Source organism: Rosa rugosa, chromosome 3 (genome assembly GCF_958449725.1).
Source record: "Rosa rugosa chromosome 3, drRosRugo1.1, whole genome shotgun sequence".
Taxonomy (NCBI): Eukaryota; Viridiplantae; Streptophyta; class Magnoliopsida; order Rosales; family Rosaceae; genus Rosa; species Rosa rugosa.
Genome location: NC_084822.1, coordinates 28,503,586 through 28,526,147, shown reverse-complemented (window position 1 = coordinate 28,526,147; position 22,562 = coordinate 28,503,586). Strand labels below are relative to the sequence as shown.

General features: G+C 38.3%; 1 protein-coding gene, 1 long non-coding RNA gene and 1 pseudogene across 6 annotated transcripts; 1 reads left to right on the top strand and 2 right to left on the bottom strand.

Annotated features, from left to right (window-relative positions):
• Window positions 1-6,597: 6,597 nt before the first annotated feature.
• On the bottom strand, window positions 6,598-8,455 carry LOC133740777 (uncharacterized). Of its 4 annotated transcripts, none has more exons than XR_009861409.1 (4): window positions 8,293-8,442; window positions 7,987-8,066; window positions 7,431-7,587; window positions 6,598-6,924 (listed from the first exon to the last, which is right to left on the bottom strand). It is a non-coding gene; the product is annotated as an uncharacterized LOC133740777 (long non-coding RNA). The 4 variants fall into 4 exon arrangements; XR_009861411.1 differs by lacking the exon at window positions 8,293-8,442 and adding an exon at window positions 8,148-8,166; XR_009861408.1 differs by having other exon boundaries at window positions 7,431-8,066; window positions 8,293-8,455.
• Window positions 8,456-9,518: 1,063 nt separating this feature from the next.
• Window positions 9,519-21,504, bottom strand: LOC133735556 (probable glucan endo-1,3-beta-glucosidase BG4; annotated as a pseudogene).
• On the top strand, window positions 15,433-19,666 carry LOC133740398 (uncharacterized). 2 transcript variants are annotated; one of them, XR_009861200.1, is made up of 11 exons: window positions 15,433-15,636; window positions 15,723-15,787; window positions 15,883-15,971; window positions 16,067-16,160; window positions 17,389-17,472; window positions 17,910-17,985; window positions 18,075-18,190; window positions 18,662-18,769; window positions 18,862-18,931; window positions 19,095-19,193; window positions 19,279-19,666. XR_009861200.1 is itself a non-coding variant. In XM_062168345.1 (6 exons), the coding sequence occupies exons 3-6, from the start codon at window positions 18,714-18,716 to the stop codon at window positions 19,369-19,371; spliced, it is 318 nt and encodes a 105-aa protein (XP_062024329.1). In that variant the 5' UTR covers window positions 17,607-17,985; window positions 18,075-18,190; window positions 18,662-18,713; the 3' UTR covers window positions 19,372-19,666. The 2 variants fall into 2 exon arrangements, 1 of the variants encoding a protein (XP_062024329.1); XM_062168345.1 differs by lacking the exons at window positions 15,433-15,636; window positions 15,723-15,787; window positions 15,883-15,971; window positions 16,067-16,160; window positions 17,389-17,472 and having other exon boundaries at window positions 17,607-17,985.
• Window positions 21,505-22,562: the final 1,058 nt, after the last annotated feature.

Here is a 22,562-nt window from a genome sequence, read left to right as displayed (position 1 = left end):
AAATTCCACATACAGTGCTGGATAAATTATCAAGCACTCCGACGTCCCATAGATGATTAATCCATATGCATATATATTTTTATTTTTTTTTTGAAATGGGGCTGGTGTGGCTGCCCTCAAGCCTTGATTAATGAAATTGCATAATACAAGAGGGGGACGTAGAGCCTGAACCCCAGATTACAATAAGCATAAAGAGAACTGTCACGCCCCTAATTTTTAAACACAAATAAAAATCGATATATAATCCCATAATTATACATGCGTGATGGTTCAGCCATCAATACAAAATACCTGAAAATTTTTTCCCTTTAAACCAAGTACATATTGATGCCCTGAAACCCACTATGTCAATATTGACCCGCTCCACAGAGTCATATATTACATAAGCTTACGAATTAAATTGTCAACACAAAATAAAACGTAAATGCTCATCAGAGCTTACTACACAACGGAAGTCATTATCAACGGTAAAGTCACAAAAATGGCTTCCTACTGTAAAGCTGCAAAGGCGGTACCTCAGCTTCAGCCACGATTATCCTGACCTACAGGATTAACCCCTACACCATTGAATAGTGCATCGGGTTGCCACACAACAAACCCGGTAAGCTTGTGAAAGCTCGTATGAGTAACTCAAAACCACCACTAAACAACTCACATCAAAACTAAGGAAAACAACTCACGCCTTGATTCCTTAAACACCAACTAAAGAAAGCAACTCACGCCTTGTTTTCTGTCACGCCCCGAATTTTGAATAATAAATTCAAATCCGAAACATGAATAATTACAATTACAAAATCCAAATCTCGAAACTTCGAGTTCATTATTACAATTCACTCTCACAAGCAATATTGTAAAGCTCAAATGAGCATAACACACCTCACAACGTACAATTACTGTAAAACTCTAACAATTGCTCTAACCGCACGATCACCGTCCTGGTTCTCCTGTCCTGTAGGATTACCCGCTACACAATTTGAATAGTGTACCGGGAGTTGCAACAACACAAAACCCGGTAAGCTTTTTACAGCCAGTATGAGTAAACAAGAAGAACTGTTGATTTAATAAAATACATTTCCTTTAACTGAAGTATAGAAATGTAGAAACATCACAATTACAATGATCACCACAAAACCACTTCACTTTCTCACTCTCATATATATATAAATATATATATATATATATATAAATATTATACACTTATGAGTCACTCCCCGTTACCCTCATAAGGTCACTCAACATTTGGCAGACAGACTAGAGCTCTAACTGATCGTTTCCACCTACCCGGCGCGAGGGCGTGGTTCACGATTTAATGCTATTAGTTTCCACCTACCCGGTACAAGGGCGTGGTTCACTAATAGATGCCATGGTCACCCCCGTGACCTATTGATCTCCACAGATCAATATATCTCAACAAATCAACAATTTATTGTTTCTCAACAATAAATTTAATACCTCTCACAATATTGTTGCTTTTCAACAATAAACTCAACACAACCATAACAGTACATAATATCTCACAATTTCAACAATACATATTATTTCACATAAATAATATATATATAGATAGACATTCACACAGGAATGCCCATTAATACCAACTATAGTTCACACAATGACGACAAAAAATAAATTAATTAAAAGTACTCGGTTCGTAATATGAACCACGTGAGGTTTACTCACCTCGATAATCCCGCTGCGTCTTCAATTCCGCTCAAAATACGATCCACAATCGTCCACTAACTCAAACCGTCAATCACCTAGTTAGATACGATCTTAACTTAGCAATCATTCATAAACCACACATATACGGAAATCCAACGGTCGGATTCTAATTTAATGATGATCCAACGGCCAGATCGAATTTATATGATGATCCAACGGTCGGATCCTCACGGATCGCCCTTAGGATCATCCTCCAAAATTATCACGAAGATCCAACGGTCAGATCTTCTTGAATCACTCTAACAAACATCTCCTCAAAATTATACGAAAATCCGACGGTTAGATTCTCACGAATCGCCTTCCGAATCACTATTTCACAATTATACGAAGATCCAACGGTCGGATCTTCGCCCATGACCACACAAAGCCACTGGGACAGTCATAAGATCAACATAACAAAACTACAAGTCCATCGGACGGTCTGATCTTCACAGATCACAAATCGAACGATCGAAATCGATCGAAACTTAAAAATTCATAACTTAATCATACGATATCCAAAAATTATGAATTATATATGCAAACGATCGTATCGACACGTAGAACACAAAAATGGACAGAAACTGTCCTTGGGGTGGCCGGAGGTCGCCGGAAACCACCATCACAGTGGCGGCACCGCCACCCATCCAAAGTCAAAATTAGACAAAACTCCCAACACGAAAGTTCTTCATCTTAACTCGAATTGAAACTTTCATAACTACACCAAAGTCAGATTATAAGCCAAAAAGTAGAATTTTACCTTATAAGGTTTGAAACCCGAAGAACCCTAGTTTTGAATTCGTTCCAATTCGATCTCCACAGATGAAATCGATGCAATCCACCTTAGGGGAAATGATCTACATCCTCAGAAGTGCAGAATCCTCTCAAGAATCACGGCAAAAGGTGGCCGGAGGAGGGAGAACGACGGTGGGGAAAGGAGGTGATTTCCAGCTCGACTGCACCGTGTTCTTCGACTTGTAGCGGCTACCACGTTGGTTATTTCCCCTCGATGTCTTCTACAAAGTTGTAATATAGCTCAGGCCCAGCAAAATCCCTTTTGGAATCAACTCGATTCGAGGTTGGATGAGAGAGATATCGGCCGGTGAAGGAAGAGCAGCATCGGGCGAATTCCAGCTCGAGCTGTGCAGCTTCTCGGCCTCCTAGCACCTTCCATGGTTCTTTTCTCACTTTGATGTCTTCTAGGAAGTTTTAACTGACTTCAAGGCGAATGAAAATACTTTTGGAATCAAGTCGATCGGAGGTCTGTGGAGGGAGATATGGCCGGTGGAAGAGAGAGGAACAAATCTGGGCTCGGGAGAGAATTGGGGAGAAAATATAGGTTTCTGAAATTTCTGTCCTCCAATGCAATTTCCGGAACTTTTTTTTGTATTTATAGAATTTTCCCGATTTTCAATCGCTTATAACTTTCTCATACGAACTCCGATTTTCGCATTCCATATGTCCACGAACTCGTATCGACGCGCTCTACAACTTTCATGAATGAAGTTTTCCCAAATTCCCAATGTATAAAAAGTCACTTTTTGAGACCTCCTAAATAACGTTCGTTTTCGAAAATTAATCGTTCGAACTAATTCCATAACTTCTCCAAGCCTCGTACTCGCTCCCACTATCGTGAAATCATTTCTAAAAATCCACGGAAATTAATTTGGATTTTTCGGGGTATTACATTTTCTTTCAATTCGCGAAATAAGGAAAGCAACTCACACCTTGATTTCCTATTCAAATCACGAAAGAAGGAAAGCAACTCACACCTTGTTTCCTTAAAACACAAATTCATGAGTTAGATATAACCTCGCACCGTTACCCCATGAATTACACTGGTAGACAAACTAGAGCTCTAACTGAAATCGTAACCACTCGTCCGGCCAAAGACGTGATTACTCGATATACTGCCTAAGGTCACCATTTGACCTTAATTCCTCGGGCCTCATTGTCCCTCGGAATCAAACATTTAAAGGAGTCACTCAGGACTCAAAATGTTACACAAATCTCAATGCTTTTCAAAACAATAGAAATCAACATTTCCACAATAATTTGTTTTCCGAAAAGCCACACCCAAAACAATAAAAAGCATCATTCATGCATATTGTTTTCATCAATCAACAAAACCCACAAATACATATATATTTCACGTAAATATATATATACGTAGTCATCCGCTCAGGAATGACTACTAATACCAACTATAATTTGCAGTTAATAAATAACTCTCAAAACGATAAAGGTAATTCCGTTCGTAAATGAACCTTGTGAGATTACTCACCTCGAAATTCCCGCTGCGTCTTCAATACAGAACAAAGCAGCACAACCACCAAAAACGTCCAAGAATACTTCGTCAAGTACCTAATCACATACGGTCTCAACTTAGTAACGAATTACAAGCGATTTAAGTCCGAAACCCTTGTTTTGAACTAAAATCCCCAAAAGTGACGCCAATAGAGGCGAAACCACATCTAAGACCACCCAATGTCTCCGGAATACTTCTACGATTGATATGTCAAAACCACAAGTCGATCGAATGCTCAAATCCTCACGAATCGAATCATCGAACGGTCCAAAACCATAAAAATCACAACATATTCATACGATCTCCAAAAATTACGTATTATATATCGAAACACTCGTATCGACGAGTAGATGATATATAAAACCAGAAACTATCCATTACATGGCCGGAAGGCAGCCAAAACTCTGCCACAGTCGGTGGCATAACCACCTCAACCACCACCGGCCAAAACTAAAAACTAGATTAATCCAACCGTCCAAAATGTCAAGAACACCAAATAGAACAACTTTAATACCTGGGGTTCGAGCCAACTCGGCCTAGATCGCCGCCACAAGCCGCCGTGAACTGTTCACCGTGAGTTGATCTGATTCCAACGTGAATCGATCAAAACTAACACCATGGATCGCTTGAGGAGGCTTCTACAAACTCAAAACAGAAAACTTGAAGCCACGACGTCGCCGGAGCTACGAATTTCGATCGGGTCCGACTGCACTCAAAAGCTACCGCCTTCCAGCGCCGCACACAGTGAAAATCGTCGATAGAGGACGTCACAGGGAGGAGCGCACGGTGGAGGCGAGTCGGTCTGGGCTTGCTTCACTGATAGAGGTCGCCGGAGATCGCCGGAAAAAGCCGGGTCGGGTCACGAGCGCTGAAGAGAGAGAACGGAGAGTTTGAATATTTCCGGAAAGGGAAACTTGCCAAAATGGAAATAGTAACACTCCAAAAACATAAACTTCTATTTATAGTGGTTTTCCAAAAATATCCAAAACTTCCGCAGACCATAACTTCCTTATACGAACTCCAATTTTTGCGTTCCGCATGTCCACGAACTCGTATCAATACGCTCTACAACTTTCGTGAAGGAAGTTTTGGGAGAATCTCAAAGTATCAAAAGTCAACCTTTAACCACCCCCCCCCCCCCTAAATCCACACTTTTCGAATAAATAATTGTCCGAAACAATTCCACTTCACATACGACATACGAATAAAGCATAATAACAATAATTCGTACAACTGGTCCATTATTAATTACTAAATTAAATAACGAAAATCCAGGTCATCACAAGAACATCCTGAAATAATACCAGAACTCTCCACAAAATCTATGTATTCTAACAAGCACCATTTAGCAAAGAGTGCACAGATGGCTACTCCATTTGCTTTGATAAAGCGGTGACATACTGGAAAGATAACTTTATCACAAAGAAGCATCATTGCAAATAACACAGCTTTCCCACTATGTTGCCGCACGGAAATAAATCCGGCGACACCCAATTTCATCCTGCCACTAGGAGGTTGCATCCATTTGATCAAACAAATAGCTCGCCGCCTCACTAGGCCAGACAAGGCACACTGAGTGTGCATACCGGGACCAAGCCCACGTCGCCCTATCAAATAGTGATAGGGACTTATTGCTGGCATAAAGCCACATGTTACTAAATTTAAAAAACAATAAAACATAAATATAGAAAATTTTGGAACCATAGCCCAAGCCCAGGCCCTGGCCCAAAGACCATTAAGCCCAAGCCAGAATATCAGCAATCTGATGCCGCCGCGCCTCCAAACAGCACGCGGAACCCTAGCCGCTCCACCACCAGTCGCAAACCCACTGCCACGAATGGAGGCTGCTTGACCCTCCGCCCCTCCATCATCCCCAGAACGTCGGCAAGACAAATCACTCCTGCCCCACGCGGTTCCGAACACCCCAAACTAGATCGGAGGACTCCGATCCGATCCATGCCCATCAGAACCCAACCTTGCTGCCACCTCCTTGTCACCAGCCGGCGATCTCATCTTTCCCCAGTCCGATCTTAGGAAGATCGACACCAGCCCCAGCCACCTACCACCGAACCAGCACTTCCCTTCCCCAGCAGGACCTCGAAGCGGTCTGAACAGCACAACGATCACCACGCAGCCTTCAACCCTGCTGGGCACATTCCGAAAACACCTATCCCTGGACACGAGGTCCATTCTGGCCCGTCCGACGCCGCCGCCACGAGGGCGGGCCGTCGGACAAGGCATAAATCAATCACGACGAGCGACGTTGTTTTTTTCTCTCTTCGCGAGAGCCTGTCTTTTTAACAAAGTATTCCATATGCATATATGATTACAAAAGGTTAATTGAGCACCCATCATCTCCAAAATGAAGTGTGATACAAATCAAAGAATTAATAGAGGCACAGGTCATGGGCAAAATCCCTTTGCAATTGAAGGGACTAGTAATGGTACCCGCGCTTTGCCGCGGGGTTTGTGGTTGATTAATTTAGTTGTAGTAGACTAAGAAAGAATGTTGTAGGTAACAAAAACAAATTGACACAGTTAAGAATTTAGATTTGTATTAAGCCCTCAATCAAATCTACTAAAATCTCAAATCCAATAATAGATTAACCAAACTTGCAGGGTTCAGTATAAAAAAATCAGAACCTTGCTTATGGAAAACCTAATAATAATGATATATTTACAACACCAAGCAGAAAAATTGATATGACAAAACTGGAGCTGCTTTACTCTCACATGCCTAAGCGGCTAAACTGGAATCTTCAAGCCTTCAGCAAGGCACTTTCTTCTTCTTTGAGTTCTATGTCATGGTTATTGATCACATTGCTCTAAACACCAGCCAAATCTATGTTTTTCATGACCAAGTCCTCCTTCACTTTCTTTGGTTGATGGTGAAGAATACCTTGCTTATATTTCACCTATCTCAGCCAGTGTAATATGTCAGACTCATCTAATCCCTTTGCTGGGCCAACATAACTAAATTTGAAGTTTAGAGAACCTACAATATTTCTTAGCATCTGGTAAAAAATTATTTCAGAAAGGCTTACAGAAGAGAACGGGAGCTTTGAACTATCACTCTAAAACCTTTTTATGAAAAAGCCAAAACAAAACAAATGACTTTGCTTCAAAGAAAATGTGGAAATAACAGAATTTATCAACAGAAACTGTGCACAAAACAGAATTTCACAAACTGAAAGAAAAAAAGGGGTCCGCTAACAACCAAATTCTACGCTATTCATGTATTCCAAAGACAACTGAACAGAAACTCACCCGATTATAATACATGATCAGTCCCGCTTAAACATACAAACTCTCATGGGGTAATAATGGTCTGTCAATTATGCAAAAATATGAAAACGATGCATGCATAACCATGTGAACCACACCTTGAATTCATGACTATTTGGGAAGGAAAACACTTTACCTTTCCGATAAAAACTTCATTAGCATGTGGTCCATAAACATCAGATGTATCGAAGAATGTTATTCCTCTATCATATGCACACTTGATCATTGATATGCCAAAATTTTCAGGCACCGGCACATTATAGTCCCATACACCCAAATCCCTACTTGGAAACCTGCATAGACAAATGGAAAAACAACTTACTGCAATTCAACTGAGAAACAAAACCATCCTTTTATTCTAAGTCATCTAGACTAAGCCTAATCACTTTGGTGCAATTTCTGTGTCTTTCAAATTCTAAGTCATCTTTTCGTTCCCCCAACCTTTAAACTTAAGTAAGAACAGAATTTTAAAAAAGATTGGGGGAACGAAAAGATGATGAAAGATAGATCAATTCATCAAACAGAAATCACGGATTCTTCATTTTCTCAACTCTCCAAATACAAATCATCACATGCAGAAGAACCAAATATAGAAAAATCACAACTCAATTCTCAAATAACGAAATCAACTAACAAAAAATGAAAATTCGAAAAAAATATTTAAAATCAATTACAACTAAATACAAACAAACCCTTGGGAGCTCAGCCAACCCAAACTCTCCCCACCAATTCTTCTCTGCTATTCCATTTTGCAAAATTCACAAACAACCACCTGCATATAAAAAAATAAAAATAAAAAGCATAAGAGAACAACCAAATCAGGAATCAAACGAAAAAAAGGCCCCAGACTCACTATCTACACCTCCAACCAAAGGATTCAGGCAAGACCAACCGGAATGTGGGCATGCAAGCAAGAAACCCAAAAAAAAATTAATAATAAAAAAATAGAAAAAAAAAACGAATTGAAAACCAATGACCAGAGCAAGAAGAAGCAATACCGCCTTGATAAAATTCTCCCTTCCTCCTCTCCAATTTCCCGTTTCTTTGGTTAAGGCCGATATATCTTCCTTTTGCGAGCGCTCTATCTCTCTCTTTCTCTGACGGGATCAGATATATTCTTCGGGAAATTTGATCTCTCTCTCTCTCTCACATTGTGAATTCCCCACCTTTTTCTTTCTCTGCAATCTGCATATAGGGCAAACTGAGGCGGTGCTGATCGGTGCAAGAGAAGAATCGAAAAGACCAAGAACTACTGTTGTCGCGCAGGTTTTATACCTACGTAAATGGCAACACTGTAATTACAAAGACCAAAGAGGACAAAATAGTGATTTCATCACCGGCTCAGCTAAAGCCGTCACTGTTCATAAGCCGATGAACAGTGCGTTGAGAATTAGTATATAGTAAATATTGGCCATGCCAAATTGAATTCATCCATCCGGCAGCAATGAAAACTCTAATCAAACATAATAAGTATCCCTTTGATCTTGAGAAACAAAGGAAAAAGTTCAAAAACTGAGAGAGATTAAAATTTACACAATAGTTGGATCGTATAGGATTGTAGAGAACCCATATTAGATCTTAATTTTTGTTAACAGAGGTAATGTCTAATGCCAACGTACGTTAAAGCTAATTTGGTACCCAAAAAAAAAAACTGTAATTTTTACTAGTTAAGGTTGACACTCTTCTATCCGTTAGATTAGATGAATGATTGTGATTTTATGAAATTCATGTAACTTCACACTATCTAAATTTAGAGGAGCTTGATCCTGTAAAAACCACTAGATTTTTATTTTTTTGTAAAAAAAAACCACTAGATGGTATACAGAACTCAAAACCGAGAGAGAGAGAGAGAGGATGTAGGATTTTTTCTCCTCTTAACCGTAAAAGAGAGTAAGATATACTACTATTTATGTACTTTAAATTGCTCAGTAGCATTGAAGTCCAGCTTATGCTCAAACTTTTCTCCAGACGCGTGCTTGTTAGAGTTGATTATAATACTACAAGTTGAATCTTATACAATATTATCGCACTAATTACGTACAGGCACCCAAAGTAAGCTTTAAGCATCAACAAATGACTTCTTAATAACTCCTACCTAATTTGGGAGTCCCTGTTGGATCAATCATTGAATAGTTCAAAGGCCTGCAGGTACTCGACGTAAATATCTGATTCATTCATTATTCTTATTCCATAATGAACTTTGTTTATTTAGAACACTTACACATCCAGGCCCCTTTTACATAAATTAATGACTAAAATATAGGATAAACAGGTTGCATGTTAGGATAAAAAAGTCCAAAATGCTACTCTTCACCATTAGGTTTCTGATTCTCATTGAACATAGCAAATATATACCCTTCAATGGAAGCATTTGGTCTTTTCGGTGTCCCCTTTTTTGAGCTGATATGTCGCAAGAAATTTTTGTTGTACGTCGCTGCGAGTTGTGGGGTGGTGAAATCTCCATTCCCGTCGGATGGCCATCCACTCTCGGTCACAACAACGTTCACATTCGGCACGCCTACTTTCTCCATAGCTGAGAAAAAGGCATCAACCAAGGCGTCAAACAAGTTAAAGTAGTTCAAATTTCCATCTATGGCCCCAGGACTTGTTGCAGTAAATTGAGCATAATCCAATCTAACATTTACAGGGTCAGATACATAAGCAAAATAGGGATACACATTGATCAAAAGAGGCGATCCTTGTCTAGACAAGAACGCAAGAATGCCACTCATAACATCACGTGTATCTGCTGTAAATGCACCACTTGAAGGCGGATATGAAGCCCCCAAAACAGTTCCTGGCACAACTGTTGACACCTTAATACGAGTAGCTAGGTTCTTAGCATTGAGAATGTTTTGTAGAGACTGCATTACGGGCAAAACTTACCCACCCAAAGGTCCGGGAATAACCTCATTACCAGCAGAGATGCATTCGAAGGTGATGTCATTAAGGTAAGGCTCAACATTGGTTTTGAACCATGAGTTCATGGCATCTGGACTTGCAGCGAGGTTGGACAAGTCTTCGTTTCGTATGCCAAGAGTGACACGGATTTGGTTACCCCTGAGAGCTTGGAGGGCGGCGGGGTTAGGATCGAACAACCTCATCTTTCCAATGCCATATTTTTTTGTAGAGATTGACGACCTCTGTTGCAGGAGGTAGGTTGTTCCCCAACATTCCATAGCAAACACCTATGTCCTGAGCAGAAGTAGCAGCTTCCACCAGGCCTGTATGGTTGTGAATAGTTGATACAATGGAAAGGATGAATATCACCCAATGAAATGGTGCCATCACTTTTTGATCACAGAGTGCTCCTGTAAATATAGGTAAAAGCTGGCATTAGGTGATTGATTATTATATAACTCATAAATATATGTCAGTTGAGTAAATCTATATAACTCATGAATAGGCCTAATTATATGGAGCAATATATATAGCAGTTTGAATTACCAAACAGTAATTTTTTTTTTTTTTTAGAATAGGTGTCAACTCCATTAATAATAATTAAGGAAAATTAATATTCCCCCCTTTAACTTTTGGTGCGTCAACAGTTCAGTCCTTGTTATTTCAATTTTAACAGATAACTCTCCAAACATTCAAATTTCACACAATTTGATCCAAAATTACCATTTTACCCCTCACTTATTTTTTGTTTTTTGTTTTTATTCTTCTCTCTCTCTCTCTTTTATACATATGTATATATATACATATGTATATATATATATATATATATATATATATATATATATATATATATGTGTGTGTGTGTGTGTGTATTTTTTATTCTTCTCTCTATATATATATATATATGTGTGTGTGTGTGTGTGTGTGTGTGTGTGTGTGAGTATATATGTATGTATATGTGTGTGTGTATATTTTTATTCTTCTCTCTCTCTTTTTATATATATTTATATGTATATATGTGTGTGTGTACATATACATATGCAGATATATACATACACATATGCATATATATATATATATATATATATATATATATATATATATATATATATATATGTCTAATGTGTTTATGTATTTGGTAAGTCTATATACTATGTTTATGATTATAAAAAAAATTCACAACTTTTATATATCTAATGTGTGTGTGTATATCTATATATATATATGTATGTATATGTATATGTATATGTGTGTGTGTGTGTGTGAATATATATATATATATATATATATATATACAGGATTCTATATCAGGCCTTCTCCACTGCGGACGTCCGCAGTTTTTCATTGGTGCGGATTTCCAGTTTTGACCCACTTTCCGATCATATTTTCACATCTTAACTGTTCAGTTTTTAGGTCCTAATGTATAGATCACCTCTGCAAAATTTCAGCCAAATTGGTGATCGTTAAGGTATCCAAAACTGCAATTTACAACAATGTACACGAACGGTTCCGGTTCGGCAGATTCGGTCTGTTCGTGTAAATTGCAGTTTTGGATGCCTTAACGATCACCAATTTGGCTGAAATTTTGTAGAGATGATCTATACATTAGGACCTAAAAACTGAACGGCTAAGATGTGAAAATGTGATCGTAAAGTGGGGAAAAAATGGAAATCCGCACCTTTTTTCTTAGGTGCGGATATCCGCACCTGAGAATGATTATATATATATATATATATATATATATATATGTGTGTGTGTGTGTGTGTGTGTGTGTGTGTGTGTGTGTGTGTGTGTGTATGTATGTATGTATGTATATGTAGATATATGTATATGTGTGTGTGTGTGTGTGTGTATATATATATATATATGTGTGTATGTATGTATGTATGTATATGTAGATATATGTATATATGTGTGTGTGTGTGTGTGTGTATTAGATATATAAAAAAAAGGAAGTGAGGGGTAAAATGGTCATTTTGGACCAAATTGTGTGAAATTTGAATGTGTGGGGAGTTATCTGTTAAAATTGGAATAGCAGGGACTGAACTATCGAATCCTAAAAAGTATAGGGGGGGACCAGTAATTTCCCCTAATTAAGAAAGGTTACAAAAGAGAGATGTAGATACTACATCGTAAATGAAAAGTACAGAAATAAAACAATGAACATAAAACCTAGTGAAGATACGATAGGATGCAAAATTGCATCTGAAGACGCACCGGGTGTAAACCGTGCTATGTGAAAAGTTACTAATAGTATGACCAACCATAAAAGGCCAATCTTCTATCAAAGTAACCGGTGGTATGACCAACCAAGCATATTCCTCGTACAACTTACGCCGAAAATAGAACAATCTTCCACCTATGTTACTGATAGTGTGACCGACCATGAGAATGCAATCTTCTAACAATGTAACTGGTAATATGACCATCCAGACATCTTCCACGTAAGAAATACGCCAAATAGAGATCAATCTTCCACCAAAGTGACCTATGAACCAAGAAAATAAAAACCAAATGAAAATTAACACCAAAGTCCAAATCCACGCCCACTGCCAAACCCAAAACCAGATCCTACCTGGCATCCAAAGCCAGACCCAGCCCCAGGCCCAACTCCATATCCGACCCGGATCCCAAATCCGGATCTTCAGACTGACCCTCCTCCTTCACCGAAAACCGGAATTGGAACCGGTCACCATCAACCTTCATGATCGAGAGGCGATCACGCAGGTCCCACACCGCCGCCATCGCTTTAGGCAATCCAGCATCAGCCTCCACCCTAGGCGCCAACATACGCCCCACCAAAGAAAACCCCGACACTACAACAGCCACTGCTCCAGCCTCCCCAAACTCAACCACCGCTTCGTCCGTCAGCGCAGGTGCTGCCGCCAGTCGAGCCGCCATAGCCTCGGCCATCACGACTCCGATCGGCAAGAACCTCGTTCTCAACTATGAAATACCTTAGATCGACTAAACCCTAGCCGTCGACCTCTACCCTAGGTTTCAGAGAAAACTAGGTCAAGAAGAGAAACATTGATAATAAAGAAGTAATTAAACTCATTCCAACTACCAAACAGTAACCTTTCAGATGCCTAAATTAATTGAAATTAGGGTAGCTAGAAAAATTTCTCATAGACTACCTATATATACAGTATCGCACTACTACAAAAATCGAAACACACAACACTCATCACACAACAAATCTAAAATTTGCTGTTGTGTGTTAACACAAACTCTATCATACAACGGTAAAAATCTGTTTCTGTTGTGTGAATGCAAGGAAATTGAAAACCTTTTTTTTAGGAAGACATTGCACAACTGAGTTAAGGATTTTCTGTTGTGTAAATGTGAGGCCTAGAATGGAGGGAAATGAGCATATGATTCCCTCCTAGAACGAGTTCAAAAAAATGCAATTTGAACTATACACACAACAGGTTTTTGTTATCTGTTGTATAATGAATTGTTGTATGAATTTTGAAAAATCCCACTAGGCACACCTAGTGCAAGATGTACAAATTTGTACAACGGATTGTCATTGTTCTGTTGTCTGAGCATGGAAGAAAATTGCACAGCGCGGCAAAGTTTCAATTTGATGAAACCTAGGTAGGCAGAAGCGGCAAATTTTCCCTCCCAGCCTGCTTTGTCATTATACTCTCACACAACGGTCATTTTTATCTGTTGTTGGAGAAACTTAAGACAAATTGTACTCTCCCACCAAGCAACTTAATTGAAGCCCGACAACTAGGGCTGGCAAATTCTACCAATCCAAACCAACCAACCGATTACCACCCGAACCAACAATGTTGGTAACCAACTATGTCGGTTATCGAGACATTGGTACGGTAGTACCGAACCGATTTAGTGATAATGGTACGGTACTGGTATTGATTTTCAGATAAATACGGTATACCGTACCGTACCGTATATTATATATATTATTTATTTATTTAAATATATTTTATATCTATCGATCTGAACCGTTGATCTTTGATTTCAAATCTTATTATAACCGTTGATTAGACTTGAACTCTCCAAAATACGAGTATACGACTATAGAGTACAGAACGTCAGAACCTAATCCAGTTCCCACTCGAAGGCTCCGCCTCTCCGCCCTCTCCTTCGAAGGATCGAAACCCAGCAATTTCCGCCGATCTTGTACAGCCCATCTCTCTTTCCCTCGAGGGCTCGAGGCCTTGAAGGCTCCGCCTCTCCGCCCTCTTCTTCGAAGGCTCGAAACCCAGCAATCTCCGCCGATCTTGCACAGCCCATCTCTCTTTCCCTCGAGGCCTCGAAGGCTCCGCCTCTCCGTCCTCTCCTTCGAAGGGTCGAAACCCAGAAATCTCCGCCGATCTTGCTGCTCAGAGCTTTGTTTGACTCATGAAGATACTAGTTCGTACGTTTCTTTTTTCTGGGTTTTTTGTGCTTTTTTGTCCCCTTTATACCAGTTTGATATCTAAAGACTTGATCTTTTTGATTCAATTCTAGATTCAGGATTTGTTTTTCTTGATTCTGCTTGGTGGGTGTTGTGAATTGGAATACCCTTTTGGATTTTTGGTTGAGCTTCTCTGAATCATGGTTAGAATTTGGTGTTAATTTTAGTTCACTTCTGTACTCTGTAGTATATCGATCGAACAAATTAAAGAAAAATGATAATGTGTTCTACGGTTCTACTTCTACCAAGGGTCAACAGTCATAGTAATTGATTATCCTTAATTCGACGACCTTAATGAATTCAATTATATTTATATTGATAATGCTGATGAGAATGGTGTTTTTCTCCTTGTTGCTGCGGTCATATATATTTAACCTTAGTTGTTCAATCCTGAAATGATACTTGGTTGGATCAGCTGCATGAGTTTGAATTGATTTGAGGAATGAGGATTGCATTTTTTTCATTTGTTGACAGGTCTGGGCTTTTAAAGTTTTAGTTGGGCCTTAGCTGAAATCTGGCCCATTTTTAAACTCGGTACTAGGCCCAACCAACCGAAACCGAACCGAGATATCGGTATACCGAGAAGTTGGTATACCGACTTCTGTGGCTGGTAATGGTAGACTTTTTTGTGTACCAACTTAGTTTGGTACGGTACGTGGTATTGGGCTTCAAGATCCGGTACCGTACCGAACCCACCCCTACCGACAACCACTCTTATTCCCTTACTTTCCCCCAATTACTTTCCCTTACTCCCACCAACTCACCCAATTACTCCCACCAACTCACCAAGCCTGACAATAGCGCCTTCTCTTACTTAGCTCATTCCAATTCAAAACAGCAACCCATGCATGTACTCTTACTTGAAACCGAATCCAAAATAGCCGGCAACCAAAGGGAAGAATTAAACCCTTCAAATCAAACCCCAGAAATCAAACCCATTTCTCTACTAAGATCCTCACTACAATTTGGATATCGATTTGGAAAATTAGGGCTTCGATACAATGTTCTTTAGGTTCGTAGATCTAAGGTTTGTTTCAGTTTTCTATGTTTTCTGAATGAAAGAGTTAGTGATTACAACGGATTGAGGGTTTGTTTCAGGGTTCGGTTCTAATGGTGGACTGAGGTTTACTCGTTGCTGCTTTGGAATTTCTTTCCCCAAAACGGTTTGTTCTTCTTTCTGGTTTCTTATTCTTCTTCTTCTTCTTCTTCTTCTTCTTCTTCTTCTTCTGCTTTGGATAATGTAAGTGGATTTGTGCAGATTTCAGTTTGTCTTGACCATCAACCACCATTATCTCTCTTTGTCGGACTGTTACTTCGCCGGTCGACGTTATCAAGAGCTGATTCCAGGTCTGCTTTACTTCGCTGGTGAAATTTGGGCATTTTTTTTGCAAGAACGTTCTTGGGTTTGTTCTTCTTTCAGCTGGGTTTCTCTGGGTTTACAGGAAAAAGTTTAAGAGGCTGTTATCCTCTCTCAGTCCTCTCTCACAATCTCTCGCGGCAGATTTGGGATTTGGATCTCTCTTACTCCGACAAAAGGTTTGTTTACAGAAAAGACTTTATCTTTGTTCAAATGATTCTTGGGTTTAGTGGGTGTAGTGCTAAAGGTTGAAACTTTATGTATTGTTCTTCGAATTTCTTGTTTCTCTGTGTAATTTGAAGTACAAATTGTGGGTAATTGCAGTTTTGTTTCTCTGGGTTTATAGGAAAAAGTTTAAGCTTATTCTTTTAGTTAAGTCTTTACCAGAATTATGGGTAATGCTGTGAGCAATGGGAAGAAAAGCAATTGTATAATTGATACTTTTTGTCTTTTGCAATAATTCTGATAAATACAACTCTTTTATAAAAGATTTCCTGTCTAGTTTTTCCAATCCAGCGACAAGGATTGTGATTGATACTTTTCACATGTCAGTGTGCCATATATGTGACTCACTTTGTCCAAAAACTCCATCATTGTTCTTTTTGTTTTTTTTGGGAAAAATAAGTTCTGCCATCAAATTAAGAGCGTGTTTAAGTATGAGCTCTTCTTAATTGTGGTTTTGTTTTGGCTCTGTGGTGTGTTGGTGCTTTTCTGTGTATCCTGCTAACGAAAACATGCAGAGTGTTGTCCAGGAGACTTGAATTTCATAAATTGCTTACTTTGATTTCTTTGCTATAATGAATTTAATTGAATCCCCAGCTGTGAAAAATAGATATATACGAGAGTATCTTTTGTTATTAGATAGGAACCACTTCAGTTCAGATATACAATTCTGTTTTTTTCTTACTTATTTTTGGCTAAAAATTGTAGTCAATGATTGAACACAAGACGTAAGATGTTTGATAACTACTACCTCTTCAGTCCTACCAGGAAGGATCCTAGAATAATGGATTAGCAGAAAGCTTTCTTATGGCTCATTTCGATGGAATGATTTGAAGAATGAATGTGGCTTTTAGTAATCAAGATTATATTAAGTCAAGGAATCACAAAAAATTGAGATTGTACGTGTTGCTATCTGGCTTGGGGTTCAAGAAATATGGGAAGCAATCTCTATGTTTCTGCTGCAAAACAACACATGCTTTTCTTTGTCTTGTTGAATATAAATGACATATGAAACAGCCACCCACCCTTTGTATAATTTTAGTTAAGTCTTTACTAGATTACTCAATTGTATAATTGCGTTTATCCACAGCATTATGTTTACAATAAGTTGATGACATACAACAATCTTCCTGTTGATATTATACCTACTTATTTGTTCTGATTGTCTTTATGTCTTCCTTTCAGATTACGTACCATTTCTTTCACTGGAAGAAGGAACACCATTTGCTGATGAAACAGAAACTTTCTAACTTTCGTGCCTGTTGTGTTGTAAGTACTTTAAGCTTTCCAAGATTTTTTGCTATTAACTAGCTTTATCCAATCAAATGTGTGAATAACTTGGCTTTGGATTAGGTATGGCCACTTGATGGCTTTGTATTAGTGGATGATTGACTAAGCATAAAGAAGATTATACTGTTGAAGATACATTTGAAATTGAATTATCTTTGTGTGAATTTTTTCCTTTAATGTTCTGATCTTCTTGTATGTTTTTATTTCAATTATTTCATCTTAAATGAAAGACTGGGTTTCTGCTCTGTTACTTTTGTTTTTGTTCTAAGTTTAATTTTAGACGCTGTAGGAAACTTATAATTGCTAATGGATTCTGATTCTGTTGTGAAGTTAATTTCTTCGTTTTGGGTTGGACAGGCTAAGCTTCCTTTAGTCGGAAACAGAGAGAATCTAACTCAAATTATTGTGGGTTTCAGTGTTTCAGTCACCTCTCAATTGTCCGAGTTGCGCCGACCTTATTTCTCCTATTGGAAGAGAAGCAACAAAGAAAAGGTTCAAGTTTCTTTTTTTCTGGGTCATCGCTAATTTCTTCCTCCTATACTCTATGATTTTCAGTTCCTTTCTAATTTCTGGAATTTCAGGAAGCTTTGTGTGTGAACCTGAGCACAATCTACTGGTCTAGATTTTGATAATCTGAGAGCTTTGGACACTAGCAACGAATTCGAAGCTTTGGCACTGAATTTTGGTTGTGATTCAGGTACGATTCCATTTCTTTGGCAGAATTGGTTATAATATTTATGTCATAGTTAAAGTATTACCACTATTTCCTTATCTTGTTTTCTTAAACCCTGTGGATGTAGTGATTTCTGGAATTGTCAGATAATAGTTGTCTTTTACCCACTCAATCTATACTAAATCCAAGAACTTGTGTCTGTTATTGAATTATTGTGTTTACTTTTTTTTTTTTTTTTTTCAATTTTTTTTTTTTTTTTGAATTGTTGTGTTTACGGTTTGGGGATTACTCTATGATGATAACATGATACTTGCAGATCATGTTATTTTTGGTTGCTTGCTTCTGATATATTTATGATACTTGCAGACCATGTTATTTTGCTTGCTTGTTTTTGACAACATGTTGCTTCTGATATATTATGTATTTGCCTCTGTTAATTTTAGAAGCATTGTAAAGCATGAAAGACAACTAAAATCTAATTATATTGTTATATAGTAAACATTGGGTGCTAACTATTGTCGATCCCGAACAAGAAATTGTCTATTTTATGGATCCTATGAAGAGGCGATTACCCACTGGAGAATGGGTTTCCATTGTTGATAGGTAAGTCACAGTCATACAAGTTTGAATAATGCATGTTGGGTAGCATGGCTATTTCTTAAAACCTGATTGTGTGTGCAAATGTTCTGTTTTAGTGCAATATCCATGTATAATGCACACAAGGGCAGGAAAGGCCGAAGTTCGCCTCTATGGAAAAATTTGTCGGTATGTACTTTTGGCTATGTTAGATTCTGGAGTGTTTAGAAATTTGCTATGTTGGATTCTAAAATTTGTTATGTTGGATTGTGGAAGCAAATTTGGATTAGGTTCCCATGATTATTAATTTGGATTCTTTTTTTTTTTGCTATGCTGGATTTACTGCTTTTAGGGTATTCCTCCTCAACCTAACAGCAATGAGTGTGGCTACTTTATCATGCGATACATGAGAGACATCATTGAGGATAAAGACTTTTCATTTGTTACCAAGGTACAATTAAAGCTTGTTTATTCTGTTTGTGTTCCAACAAGCTTTTTATGGTAATTTTGACTTGGGTTACTTGAATTTTTTTCAGTGGGAGAGGAGAAGCAACCAAGTTTATACCCAAGTGGATATTGATGAGATGAGGAATGAGTGGGCTAGGTTTGTGGTTAATAGATATGTGTAGAAGCCATCGCATATGTTTTTGGAAAGCATAATGAATTTTTGCTTGTGCTGATAGATATCGATCACATGAAACAATTATCAGCTTTTGATTCATGCATGCATTGGTCTAGCTAGACTAGGAATGCTTTCTTTGTTTGTTTGGTAGTTTAATTATCTACTTTGGATGTTTAGTTGTACTTGACTTATATAGTTACACTAATGATATGGATCAATGTGGCTTTATATGTATTGTTCATTTGGTAATGTACTGTTTTTGTGGTAATATATATACATGAAGCATTATTGTTTCTGGAAAATTGTTCCAGCTAGTTAGGTCATGATTGAACAAACAACAGTTGACAACCAAGTTGTGAGAACCAAGCTCAAACAACAGACCCTAAAATAATCACACAACTGGTTTATAATGCTCACACAATGGTTGATAAAAAGAATATGTTGTCTGAGTTCTCCTCACACAATTCGATAAGGCAATCTCAGTTGTCCAAGGTTCAGTCATACAACACAATGCAAAATAACATGTTGTCTGACTGTAAAAGGATTCAAAATTAAGGCTTCTCGTACAACAGTTACTAGATGTTAGCCAATTCGATTACAATATTCACACCACAGTTAAGACAATATAGCTGTTGTGTGAACCAACAACCAACAACCAACAACAGAAAATAACAAAATTCTGTTGTGTGAGATTCATAACACACAACAGAAATAAAATTATCCCTGTTGTCTGAATCAATCAACAGACAACAGATATCATTTCATTGGGTTGTCTGTTACTTATCTCAGACAACAAAGAAAAAATTATGTCTGTTGTGTGTTATGAATCTCAGACAACAGATAAACAATATAATTGTTGTGTGTTATGAATCTCAGACAACAGCTAAATTTCATTTTCTGTTGTCTGAATGGCCATGCCAATGCCGAGGCATCCCCGCGCATGCCATGCCAGGCACATGCCTGCGCAGAATTCGCACAACAGAACTAAATATCTGTTGAGGAAATGAATATTGCACAACGGCAATTTCACCGTTGTGTGATTTTTCAATCACACAACACTCGTTTAGACCACAGTGAGGCTGGTCATCACACAACTCCAAATCTCCGTCGTCTGATTCACTTATTGTAGTAGTGTCGAAGACTGCATAATTAATCACCAAGACATGCAATTACCTAAAATAACAATTTTGCAAAATGCACAACTCTTGTATCTATTATCTAAGCTTGTTAATAGTGCATGTTAACCATCGATTTTGAATTGTTATAATTAAGTACCCAATTCTGACTTTTTTCTTTTGGTAACCCAATAGTTACTTTCTTTTCCATTTTTTTTTTAGAGAATGAACCCAATTGTTACGTAAAGAAACCATAATTGATAAAAAAAAATTAGGAAATTAAGAGTTTTAAATACAAGACAACGACTCTTAAAAAATAAAATAAAATAAAAAATAAAAATACAAGACTACAAAGACACAAAGTCGTATAGCAATGCTAGAAAATATGATGGGAATAGAAATCTCAAAGTGGTTCTAGGGTTTCTTTTTCTCTTGTAGCAGCTCCCATTATACGTCCACCATTTTATATATTTCCTTAATTATTATACAGTCTACTATTTTTTTTTCCTCAAAAATTTCCTCTTTTTCCCGCACATTATAACCCGGCCACTACAACTCCACAACCCACATCTAGTACCAACTACCAACGTCAGTTGGAGCATTTCACATGCGCCGAAGGGGTTTATCTTGGGCCTAAGAAGCTTTTGGGTTCCTCTTGACAAAGTCAAAAAAAAAAAAAAAACTACCAACGCCACCTCCCACCACGACCCTTCATTGATACCTCCCTCCAACGGGTGGCCACCTCTAGTAACACCACCCATGGGTAGCTACAGCAAGAAGACAGTTCCATCCCAGTTCACGACATACAACTACAGTGACCACTAGAGGTATCACTAGTATTGAGAATCAAAAAACAAGTGTGAAATAAAATTCATCACTTCAGAAAGAAACAGAAGAAAAAAAAAGTCGATGAAAATAAGCAAAATCACATGGCAGATCCAAGTTTATATGGGGGGGACAATTAATATTAAAGTATTTGATATTCATCCCAAACCTTATTATCCCTGGGATTCGATAGGAAACGACTTGTGAACCTTTTGCTCTCTAAACTCCCTTCTATTCTCAATATATAGGAAGCACAAAATGATGTTCAATTATGGCTCTCCTTCTATAGCCACAAGGCTCGCTCCAAATAAAACCAGCAAGCCACATGCATTATATCAGAACCATTGCGCCCCCATATCCAAATGTCATGATAAATGCATAAACATGGAGTGTACCGGCCAATTATATGCAAACGATGAAGTTGTAATTATTCAAATTTCTCAAGGTTTAGGGTTTAGGCTACTCTATGCATGTCAATTTTCAAGATCTGTCAAGTTGAATGTCGTAATGGAACGAGCAACCCCATTACAAGATGGCGACGAATGTAAACACCTATCTTAAGTAACTTCACCTATTCTCTAATGAATAGGAAGTTGAAGAAATTCCGTGTTTTTTTCTTCAATATCACTAAAAGAAAATACCCTAGAGAGAACTCTCCCTCTCGACTCTAGCCAACCCTAGCAAACCCTAGTCAACCTGAATTACTGTCAGTCTCGATTTTCTCCCTCATACTACAACCTCTGCCGACTGATTATATATGTTACCCTTCAAGATTTTGGTATGGAATTGTAGGGGACTCAATAATACTGAGACTCAGGATGCTCTTGTCAGTCTTGTTTGACAGCGAAATCCGAGTATTATCTTTCTCTCAGAAACCCTATCTTCACCAGATTTGCTTTCTGATGTCAAGAGGATATTGGGCTTCGATGGTGTCATCTGCTCCCCTTGTAGCGATGAGTGTCTTGGTCTTGGATTATTCTGGCGTAATGAAATCCCAGTACGCCTTCGAAATTACTCTACTAATCATATTGACGTGGAGGTTAGTGTTATTGGAACAGCAGGAGTTTTCCGATTCACAGGGATATATGGAGTAGCTACTACAGCAGATTGTATGATTACATGGAATTTGCTGCGAACCCTAGTTGCTCAGGTTAATATGCCATGGATAATCGCTGGAGATTTTAACGAAATCCTTTGCCTGGCAGATAAGTCCGGAGGTCCTCCTCGGAGTATAGCCCAAGTGAATCGATTTAGACAA

Coding starts and splice junctions, on each gene's coding strand:
- LOC133740398 (XM_062168345.1), top strand. CDS start 18,714: ATGGATCCTATGAAGAGGCGATTACCCACTGGAGAATGGGTTTCCATT. Junction 18,770..18,861: donor TGGGTTTCCATTGTTGATAG/GTAAGTCACAGT, acceptor GTTCTGTTTTAG/TGCAATATCCATGTATAATG. Junction 19,194..19,278: donor ACTTTTCATTTGTTACCAAG/GTACAATTAAAG, acceptor AATTTTTTTCAG/TGGGAGAGGAGAAGCAACCA.